At 40.1% G+C, this 11,829-nt stretch overlaps 1 protein-coding gene across 1 annotated transcript in view; it reads left to right on the plus strand.

Moving 5' to 3' along the window:
• Window positions 1-11,829, plus strand: part of LOC310937244 (A-type potassium channel modulatory protein DPP6-like) — a gene marked incomplete at its 5' end in the record, with an annotated part of 222,330 nt that overhangs the window by 152,722 nt on the left and 57,779 nt on the right. Inside the window, one exon of the mRNA XM_083901474.1 lies at window positions 10,919-11,013. Within this exon, the coding sequence (XP_083757600.1) occupies window positions 10,919-11,013 (95 nt within the window). The remainder of the gene's footprint in view (window positions 1-10,918; window positions 11,014-11,829) is intronic.

Here is an 11,829-nt window from a genome sequence, read left to right on the forward strand (position 1 = left end):
TATACACAATAATTCTTAGACATTTTACAAACCCTGATCAACATTTTCTGATCGACAGATTAATGGATTATGAATTTATTCATGTTGTAGCACCTTTCAAAATCCACATTACAGTACAAGGTGCGTCGTAACAACAGCAGCAACAATAACAATAATAATATCATATATTATTATAATAATAATTATAATCATCACATAACTCAAAATCAGGGGAGGGGCTTTAAAGGACGTCACTGATCCGGAACTGCAAAAGCTCCGCCCCTTTTGGTTTATAGCAGATTAGCTGGAATAATTTGTTTTAAACTTCTTCTTTAACCCTTCTCCGCCCCGTCTTTGTCATGCGTACCTCTCATTACCGTAACTCCTAGAATAGACCGTTTGTGTTATCTAGCTAGAAAATTCAAAAACTATGGACTTGGGCGATCTGTCCACGGTGTTCTGAACCCGGCTTTTAGCCTCGAGGTCAACTGAGATTGACACAGCGCCCTATTAGCGACCGATTTCAGTTTATACGGATTTGGATGAGCTGTGTTGTGGCAATTGGTACAAATCTACAAAAGAGATTATGGTGATTGTTGTTATTATTTGAATCTTTCCGGCGAGCAGAGCTCAGAGATTTTTGTCTGTTGCTCAGCGGAGACGTTGATATTTTGCCTGTGGCGATAAAAAAAAAAACGGAAAAAATGTTTCCGCTCAATTAGAGAGCTGAATAGAAGATGTCAGTTTTGTTATTTGGGAAAAGTTGAAAAAGCAAAATGCACCTTTTTTTTTTGCCCATTGTAAAATGAATGAAGGTCTCAAATTGTTTTGTGTTAAAAGCCGACCAACGGTGCTTTATTGTGTATTTGTGTGTGTGTGTGTGTGTGACAGAGGGATTATTTGCTTCTGTTTTACCATTATGTTCACTGCACTTTTTAAAACAAGCTTAAAATGTTAGCATCTATTGGGATTTTCAATGACAACCTTCTTTTATAGTAATAATAAGGTTGTTCCCTGAATGCATCTTGTAGCTGCTTATGTAACCCGAGTTTAAAGCTCACATAGAGTGGTCCTGTTGCACATATATGTTAGTTATGAAGGTCTACTTACATACATTAACTTGTTTTTATGCTCAAAAACCTCCTAGTTGCTGTAAACGAGCCGATAGAAATCTGTCTTTTCTGATGCTGTACTGAGCCTCTATATTTCAGACATAAATCTCACCCCCAGAATACAGAGTTTTGTGATTGACCCAGAGTCAGACCCAGAGTCAGAAGACACTTTCAATGTACGCAACCGGATGTGCCCGGACTAGTGCCCGGAGCAGGAGGACCTGCTGTTCCGGAGAACCGGTGTTTATGTAACCGGACCGGGTTTTTTTCAGAGATCTCGCTGAGCCCGAGATTACAATAAAACACAGCGTTCTCAGCAGTGGCTGAACTGTTTGTTTAGAACCTTCAGGGCTTCTTAAACAAGGTAATGACGCAGATACACACTAAAAAACACAGCGTTCATTGGAACTTCCGTTCTAGGTCCGCTTTGAAACAGAAATGCTAATATAAATACACACATTTATTGGAATTTAATGCAAATTTGTGTTCAACGAGACATTTTTCTTTTAAGCTTCTTGCAGTTTCTTCATAACCCTTCAAACACTTTTAGTCTCCGGTCTGTTCCCGAGGAAATGTCAGACAGCGGAGCTTCAGCGGGAGAAACCTCAAATTAGCAGAAGTGACGGGAGGTTGAAACTTCAAGGATCCTGGAGTCAGAGTGGTCTCCTCGTTTCATCTCTGATGTGAAGCGGCAGCGGTTTGTGACAGACTTCACAGACGCTGCCAGGACCTTCATTTGCTCAAGATCAAGATCTCTCAAAGAAAAAAAAAAAAAGCAAGATCGGGGGGGGGCAAGAGTTCAAGAGTGTGAAACGGAAATGACCACTTTCAGAAGCAGAGGCGGTGAACCAGCGTGGAGGAGAAAAAAAAAAAATTGATAGGTGTTCCAGATAAGCATAAATGACTTCCACCAGCAGCAGCAGCAGCTTTGGCTGTCGCCTCAGGTCATTTTCTGTTTTTGTCAGCAGGGTCATACTTGAAGGTTTGTGCTCATTTGTGTGCTCTTGACGTTCGTTTGCCGGTGACAGCGCCGTGAAATTTCACACATAAATCACAATAAAGTGCCGCAAATTACAGGTCAACCGACGGTTAGGGTTTTTTAAAGGTTGGTGGTAATAGAACAGTTTGGAGCGTGGAGAAGCTGAAACAGTTTTCGTCTGCTCCGATTCCCCAGGAGAAAAACAAACAATATTCGGGATATTCCAAGTAGAGCTGAAACGATTAATAGATGAATTGATTATTAATCGATAACTAAATCAATCGCCAACTATTTTGATAATCGATTAATCGGTGTGAAGCTTTTTTCATGATTAAAACAAGATTTCTGATTGTTTCAGCTTCTTAAATGTGAATATTTTCTTTGTTTCTTTGCTCCACATAAACAAAGAAATCATTAAAACTGAATCATTTTGGTTTGTGGACAAAACAAGACGTTCAAGAACATCGTCATTTCCAGGTTTGACAAACACTGATCAACGTTTTTTTTAACATTTTCTGACATTTTATGGACCAAACGATTCATCGATAAAAAAAAATCTACAGATTAATCGACTCCGAAAATAATCGTTAGTTGCAGCTCTAATTCCAAGAAGTTTACAATAACAACATCATGACAATATTAAGAAGAGCCTCTATTAGCACATGTGTGGTAGCTAAACCTTATAGCATTGGTTCTCAAAGTGCGGCCCGGGGGCCAATGGCGGCCCGCAGACACATTTCTGGCGGCCCGCAATGAATTACAGTTGATGGTTTTAATCCAGGAGCTACTAAGCTTGTTAAATGTTTATTGGACATTACTGGATACAGACCAATAAGTGTTAACTGTACAACTGTATTTACTATGTCATCCACTTTTGGATGACATAGTAACACAGTATAGACCTTTTTGTCCAATTTTGGTGTTGAAATTTTTTCTCATAAAATTGTCGCATTTTGGACGACATAGTAGTATGTCATTTTTGTCATTTTTTTTTTTTTAAATTAGTCAAATTTTGGACCAAAAACTTTTCCCCCAAAAATTGTAACATTTTGAACGACATAGTATAGTATGACTTTTGGCAAATTTTGGACCAAATACATTTTTTTTTTTTTTTTTTTAATTGTCAAATTTTGGACAACATAGTTATTACGTTTTTTTTTTTCCTTTGGCGCCCCTCAGTCCAATGTTGGGTTCCTTAATTGGCCCTCGGGTATCAAAACTTTGAGAACCCCTGCCATATAGGGAAAGTCAAAGTCCAGGGAACCAGCAAGTTTGGATATGAAATAGAGACCGGAAACATCCAACTAATAAGTGTTCCTACTGTATAAACTATATTGTTAGCTAACAAGGTAAAGATAAACTGAACTTTTTATATGACGTTAACGTCTTCGAGCTAATCATTGAGCGAAGTCTAGAGCGGCAGCATGTAAAATTTATAAATACAGCTTTCCATATTTTTTATTTTCTCCACAACACACACGCGCGTGTGGCAGCAACGGCGAGTATTTGTTTGTTTGCGGGGCGCTGCATGAGCGCGATTGGATTTGCGAGGGTTTCCCTGAATGCATCTCGTAGCTGCTGTAGCCCCGTAAGCTCAATCGATGCCTCGCTTTATTTTATTTTTACTTTTAACCAGCTCTCATCTCTCCAGAGTTTGTTGTGAATTTGCAGTGAAGTCGGTTTGAAGCGGACGAACCCGCGGCTGCATCCGGAAGAGTCGGCGTTTGGAATATCTAACCCTTAAAGTAACTTGAAAGTCAAGCACCGTTTTTACTTGCTTTTTGGTTTTAAAGCTCCACGATTGAATTAGATTTATAAACATACATGTACACACACAGAAACTTGTGACAATTTTTATTCAGCCACCAGCAGACGCCATAATTCTCTGCCGGCAGCTTCCGTCCCTTTTATCACACACCAGTCATCACCCGCAGCCTTGGGCAGGGACAAATGACCTGGAAACCCGACAAGAAAAATCCCATTTCATCCAGAACTTAACACGAACGCGACCCTGACACACCTCGCAGCTCGCAACGCAAAGCCCACGGACACTCCCCCCTCCGTTTCAATCGCCCCAGTGTGATTTCTTTAATCACACAGTGATGTATTATGTGGAGGTTAGGGTTTGAAGGTGAGGGTCGTCAAAGAAGTAAAATCATATTTCGGTTCCTTTCCAGTCTTCCCTCTCACTTATCTGCTTCGTAAATTGGGAGAGCGGGGTCTGTGTTTTTCTCAAACTGTTTCCAAAACACACTCGCGATCGCGGTTAAAATGCGTCGAGCAGAGTGCAGAGAACAGGCTGCATTCATTATGTATCGTGTTACGAGCGGGAACAGATATTACGGCGGACTGCAGAGAGTCGAGAGTGGCTGTAAAACGCTGTAAAAAAAAAGAAAAGAGTCAAACTCTTATTGATTACAGTGCAGTAAAAATGTAACTTCACTCCCAGAGTCCATTTTCCTCTACGTGGTATTAGCTCCACGTTCATTTCTCTCTCTTTAAAAAAAGAAATGGAGCTGTCATATTACTACACATGATGGGATTTTAAGTCGTTAATGAAGCCTGAGGCAAATATTGATATTTTAATTAACAAATGAAGCGTCAGAGTCCTGATCCAGGCCCTTATTATTTGCATGTTCTTTCTCCATGTATTTCCTCCCACAGTCCAAAAACTGGACTATTTTAGCTAAATTGCCCGAGGTGTGAGTAACTGAATGTTTGCTGGGATTGGCACCAGCAGCCCCCCCGCGACCCTCATGTGGAGGATAAAGTGGTAGACGGTGGACGTGTTTGACTGACTGATGCTATTTTAGATTTTGGGACAGCACACAATGTGAGATTTCTGACTCTGTCAGAACTGTGTTTGCCTCTGCACTCTAAGAAATAAAAGTGTAAAAGTTGAACCATATAAGGTTCTTCGGCTTGTCCTCATAGGAGAACCCTTTTTAGCTCCAGGTTTTTATAAAGGTTCCCTCCTGGAACCCTTTTGCAGGGTTCCACCAAGAATCCTTTATTCATGAAAGGGGTTTTAAAGGCTTCTCTGGATCAAAATGGTTCTCACTGGAACCATTAGTGTTACCAAGAACCCTTTCTTCGTAAAAATGGTTCCGGGTAGAACCTCAGCCCTTGTAGAAGAACCCTTTTGGAACCCTTATTTCTAAGAGTGTGGACGCGTCCTCTCAATTTGATCATTTTTAAGCAAATGTCACCTGAAACGAAATGAACCTTTTGTTTTATTTCCCATTGAATCGTGATCTTTCTTTGTAAAATGAATGAATCTCTCCATTTGTTTTCTTTGACTGACAAAAGCCGACTTTTATTTCTTTGTACTTGTTTGTTAAATATTTGTTTTGTTAAATGCCTTCCAATGATGTTTGATTTGATGCTTAAAGGCGCCATATGTGAGAATGTGGCCAAAAACAGTTACTACATTCAAATTCAAAATGCAGAGGTCTTTTAGGTTTCGTTTTCTGACCTAACTGGCAACCCGTGGTTGCTCGGCAACATGATTTGCAGTCTGCAAAATATTTTTTTTTTAATGCAAATATTTTGTCTGTACTGTTGTTGTTGGTGAGTTCAGTTTGTTATATGAACATTATTCCTGAGTCTCTGTGACATATTAGGAGCATCATTTTACGGCCAGTTGATTTAGATTTATTACATAATGCACCTTTATAACATCACAAATACAGATCCGGTGGCGCCGCACACCATAACGTATACAACACCTCATAATAACAGGCAAATTTACAGTGATAATAAGTATTCGGGTGATAAATAGCAACAAAAACATAAAGTATATCACCCACTTGGAGCGTGTGCGGCTGGTGCTGAGGCCGTGCCCTGAGCGCAGCTCTGTATTAAATAAGACGTATATACATCCATGGAAAGGTGTAGATCAGAGGATAAAGCAGCGCCCCCTGGGCTAATGCACAAGAAATGAAAGAGAGAGAAAACAGAGGCCGACAGAGAGGAGGAGGAAACCTTTGCTCCTTCTGCACAGTGTGTGTTCAAAGCTAGGGCATCATCATCATCATCATCATCACCAGTATATGGTCACCTGTCACGTCTCTGAATAGCAGCGGCTCGCTATCTCTTGAGAATCGCCGCGTGCTTCTGATTTGTTGGGAGTTTCTGTGCGTAAACAAAGGCAGGGATTACAAAAAAAGAGAGATGAGATTGAATGGAGGACATGAAAATGCTTTTGTGGGGGTAATAGCCTGTGAAAGAATAGGTGGCTTTGATGGAGCTGAGAAGAGAAGAGAGAGAGAACGAAGACGGAGGCGATGATAAGGTCTGAAAATGATGAACCCAGCAGGTGGGCTTACAGAGCGGCCACTGGAAAAGATCTGAGGTATATCTGAAGGTGTGCGGATGAAGGAGAAGATTAGCAACACGGCGAGGAATAAAAGATGAAGATAGGGAGATGCTGGGGTTTTTTTGAGGTTGAAATGAGGCCGATGTGTGGAGACAGAAGTACCGTCAGTCACTCATTTATCACCGTAAAAGCTTTAACCTCCATTTTTGTACATAAAAGCTTAAAAGTGTGTCAAAACGCCAAGCTTTAAAGGTGCATTATGTAATAAATCTAAAGCAACTGGGACATAAAATCCTCCTAATATGTCACAGAGACTCAGGAATAATGTTCATATAACAAACTGAACTCACCAACAACAACAGTACAGACAAAATATTTGCATTAAAACATTTTTTTTTGCAGACTGCAAATCATGTTTATGTTTTGAAATCATGTTTTGGCGTCATGTGGCGCCACCTACCGCCGTCTACCAATCATTGCAGTCAGTAGAGCCTCAGCTGCCGAGCAACCACGGGTTGCCAGTTACGTCAGAAAACGAAAACCTAAAAGACCTCGGTGTTTTGAATTTGAGTGTAGTAACCGTTTTTGGCCACATTCTTACATGTGGCGCCTTTAATGGAACAGATACAATGTGAAACATGCCTTATCAGTATTATCGGTATTGTGTTATTCTCTAATGACTTAATTTGTTGTGTTTCTGTTACCACAAGGCAGAAATAAAGACATTTCCTAGGGTCATTGAATGCACCTCGAAGCTGCTTCTGTAGGATCAACACGATGTAGAGGGTTTTTTAGTAGTAGATTGATTTTGCATCGCCGTATGATTTCTGGAGTACGGAAGAGCCCAACCTGATCAAATCATTAGGAGCAAAATCAAATCACACGCACACATTTTGTTAACAAAACAAAAGAACATTTTAATTTAGCAAATATAGCCGCTGGCACATAATGAGTGCTGAGTGGAGCCTCTGTGGCATTATGGGCAGAGGTTAATTAGCGAAAAACGATTCGTCAACCTCTAATCCGTAGCACCAACAACAACAGCACAGACAAAATATTTGCATTAAAAAAATATAAATATAAAAAAATATTTTGCAGACTGCAAATCATGTTTAGTGTAGTAACCGTTTTTGGCCACATTCTTACATATGGCGCCTTTAAATAACACAATATGGCAGATTTAGCTGTATTTATCGCCATGAATCCCATACAGGCGTTGGTTTTCACAGCCTTGTTAGTATTCCGGTGGCTTCTCTCAAAGAAGACAAAAGACATTGACGTGAAGGGGAGTCCAGCGTTTACGACGTTTATCTCTCGGAAAAGACGAATGTTCTGAAGCGACACTCTACACCAAGGGTTCTCAATGTTTTGATACCTGAGGGCCAATTTAGGAACCCAACATTGGACTGAGGGCCGCCAAAGGAAAAAAAATAAAATAAAAAAAAAAAAAAATTTCCATTTGTAATCATTTTAATGACCAGATTGCAGTTCTACAGTTTAGCGTGAAGTAATATAAGCGTTAATATAATGTAATTTAAGCATTAATATAATAACGCTTTATAATTTACTGGGTAATTACCCAGTATTTTGGCCATTGTTCTTACCTTCTAATTACAGGTTAATACCAAGTAACACATTTCTGTTACCATATATTTACTGGGTAAATAGCTAGTAATTGGTAGCTGTAGCTACCTGCTTATTACCAGCTTATAACACAATAATACACTAAAATTCACCATATAGCAACCAGGTAAATACCCAGAATTTTTGTTTACACGTACTGGTCTGTATCCAGTAATGTCCAATAAACATTTAACAAGCTTAGTCGCTTCTGGATTAAAACTATCAACTGTAATTCACTGCGGGGCCGCCAGAAATGTTTCTGCGGGCCGCCATTGGCCCCCGGGCCGCACTTTGAGAACCAATGCTCTACACGTTCTGAATTAAAGTCATTATGATGGCGATTCTGTCGCCGCTAATGGACAATCAGATATGCTAGCGGATAGCGGGCGAGCATCAACAACAATCCCCAGGTTTCTAATTAGCCGAGTCGCGCCGGTCGGCTGTAGCTCCTGCCTGTGGGTCAGAGAAGCAGCACGACACAGCGGACACAGATGGATTGAAGGTTGAGGAAAGGGCAGCTGCTGTATTTAGCTTCCTCGTCCTGATAAAGGCCTGATGGATGAGGGAGCTGCTGCGAGGACTTTCATACGTTCCGACTTCAACCGTTTCCCTCCCGGGGCTTTTGGACTCGGATGTGTTTGTGCTGGAAGTTCTTCTTCTTCTTCTTCTTCTTCTTAGACGCAGTCAAAATGGTTGGGTCATTTTTTTTAATTTTTTTTTTAAGGTCACGTTCCAGAGGACTTCACGTAAATCCTTTTGTTTGAAAGTTCTCAAAATTGGGATTAATGTCACTCTGCTGCTCCCCCTGAAACGGCGGCATAAGCTCTCCATCAGCTGCTCATTATGAGTAATGGTTTTCCCACGCGGACGAAAAACTTTAGAAAGCTTTTTCCAAACGGGAGATTTCTTCACTCGTCTTTGTCCCTCGGTCACCTTTGCACGTCGAAGGTTCCTGGTTCAAATCCCATGTTGTCCCGTACGATCTTCACATGTCTCTCAGAGTTGTCCGGCTTAGATTAGAGATGCGACTAAGGATTGTTTTCGTAATCGATTAATGTGTGGATTATTTTCAGGATTGATTGGTTGTTTAAGAAGCTAAAAACGATCAGAAATCTTGATTTAATCGTGAAAAAAAGCTTCAAACCGATGAATCGACTATCAAAATAGTTGACGATTAATTTAGTAATCGATTAATTGTTTCAGCTGTAGATTAGATTAAATTAATACAAGAGATTCTAATTTGCCTGTGTGGCTGTATAAACTCCCCCAGCCACTTTATTAGGTACACCTGTTCAGCAAATAGCTTAAAATCCAATCACATGGCAGCAACTTTAGTTAGTCTTTGAATACATCATCAAAATCCACTGTCACAATATGCCAATGTGATATAATTGTATATAACACTTGAAACTATAGATACATTTTTCAACTATTTTGATAATCCATTCATTGGTTTGAGCGTTGTTGTTTATTTTTAATAATTAAAACCAGCGATGTGATTCTTCAGCTTCTTAAATGTTGAATATTTTCCGGTTTCTTTGCTCCGCGCGACAAAGAAATCATTAAAAACTGAACCATTTTTGGGTTTGAGGTAAAATATTCACACATTTAAACTGTTGTGTGGTGAGTTTTTCTCCAACAATAGGCGGTGAAAACCTTCACCTCACTGAGGTGGACGTCACCGCCCCACTTGTTGTTTTTCTGTCATCGGCCTTTCGTTATTGTCTCTGCGTCGACTGTGTGTGTGTGTGTGTGTGTGTGTGTGTGTTAAGGACCTTCCAAATTGTCGGCGATGCTCAATGTTTGTTAAATGGCTCTGATCGATCGTCCCTCAGCTTCACAATCACACACAGATCCTCCTGCTCCTCATCGCCTCGCGTTGCTTTTGTCCAGAATCAGAATCAGAGTTTACTTTTACTGACTTTTACAATCACTGTGCCGAGTTAACTCTTCATTTTCAGACTAAAATGTCTTTATTTCAGTGTTCATATCATCATCAGATTTACAAAATGAAGACAAAATAACAAATTGCATTCAGATTTTCCAAGAAAACAAAGTGCAATGTTGATAAAATATCCGTCTAAGAGTGGAAACGTAATCGTTTTCCGCCGCTGTTAATCGACCTGTTGATAAACTTGTACTCGTTAACTTAAAAGTTAAAATATTATAATAAACCTAATTGAATATGCCTTTGATATTAAATAGGTCATAAACAGCAGCATCTGCTCCGATTTAACGATGCTTTCAAAGCTCGGGCTACGCGGCTAACAACGTCATTAACGTTGAACATTGGTTGTTTTTATTTAATCACCTCGGCTGCTGTGATGTGACGCACGTTCAATGCATTCTATAACGTTTGGACAGGGAGAAACCATCAAATCCACAATTTAACCCGTGACACCGATAATCAGATGTTCACGTGTGCGGGTTTTAATGATTCTGACTCAGAACACTGCTGCTTTTTTACCATTTCTATGTTTAAACGTACATGTATATACAGACGCTACAAGAATATGTGCAATATAGAGTGTCTTATATCCTTTTTATAGTACAACTTAGGCAATCTGATGGGGAAAAAAAGTCATTTTCACCTACTATATAAACACACATGAGCAAAAAAAGTACTAAAAATGTTTAAAATCAGATTGAATTTGTATCAAATTTGGAAAAAAGTGTAAAAAGAAGATTTCTAACGTTTCTAAAAGAAAAAAAACGGTCTAATTTTGTGTTTTCTGCGGAATTATTGCTACTAAATGAATCAACAAGACATTAGAAGACGATAACAAAACAGCATTTTTTTAAAGCCTGAATATGTGACCTTTAAACACACACACAGGACGTCCATGTAAGGAGTTGTGTATTATTCCCACGGTCATTTACCATGAGCATCATTTTCTCCCCTCGCAGGTCACGAGCTGTTGTACCGCAACCGCGACGGCGACGTCGTCAAGTACAACGTCGACGCCGGCGAGAAGACCGTCCTGGTTCATAACAAGAAGTTTGTGAGTATCTTAAATTTCATCATTTAAATGCTTACATTTGGGACTCTGGAGGCCCTATCAGTCGGCAAAGTGTGAAAAAAAGATGACTCGGTCATGTTTTTGTGCTCCTCCTCAGTCTAAGTAGATGAAACGCGCTCATTGCTACGTCACAATACGCTAAATTCCTGGAATCTGGCGGAGCTCCGCTTTGTCCGTAAAACACGCGAGAGTGCCGGCGACGGCAACGGTATCTGAAAATCGGAAGTCCTTGAAAAGTTCTATTCTTGGCTCCACAGTGCAGCACAGAGTTCTACACAAACTTCCAGCCTCAGAGGATTTATCTGTCCGGTGGATACGTGTTATACACGACGGCAATGTGCCTGCTACAGCTTGCTAATGATCACTTTACCATATGCTAACTGCTGTTAGCTCCCAGCAGCCTCTGTGGCTGATGTCATTTCCTGTCCCTCAAAGGCGCCATATGTAAGAATGTGGCCAAAAAACGGTTACTACATTCAAATTCAAAATACCGAGGTCTTTTAGGTTTTCGTTTTTCTGACGTAACTGGCAACCCGTGGTTGCTCGGCAGCCGAGACTCTACCGACTGCAGTGATTGGTAGACGGCGGTAGGTGGCGCCACATGACGCCAAAACATGATTTCAAAACATAAACATAATGATTTGCAGTCTGCAAAAGATGTTTTTTTAATGCAAATATTTTGTCTGTACTGTTGTTGTTGGTGAGTTCAGTTTGTTTGTATGAACATTATTCCTGAGTCTCTGTGACAGTGCTTTAGATTTATTACATAATGCACCTTTAAGTTTGATTTACTTGTTT

The sequence above is a fragment of the Microchirus variegatus genome, assembly GCF_963457635.1.
Source record: "Microchirus variegatus genome assembly, chromosome: 15".
Lineage (NCBI taxonomy): Eukaryota > Metazoa > Chordata > Actinopteri > Pleuronectiformes > Soleidae > Microchirus > Microchirus variegatus.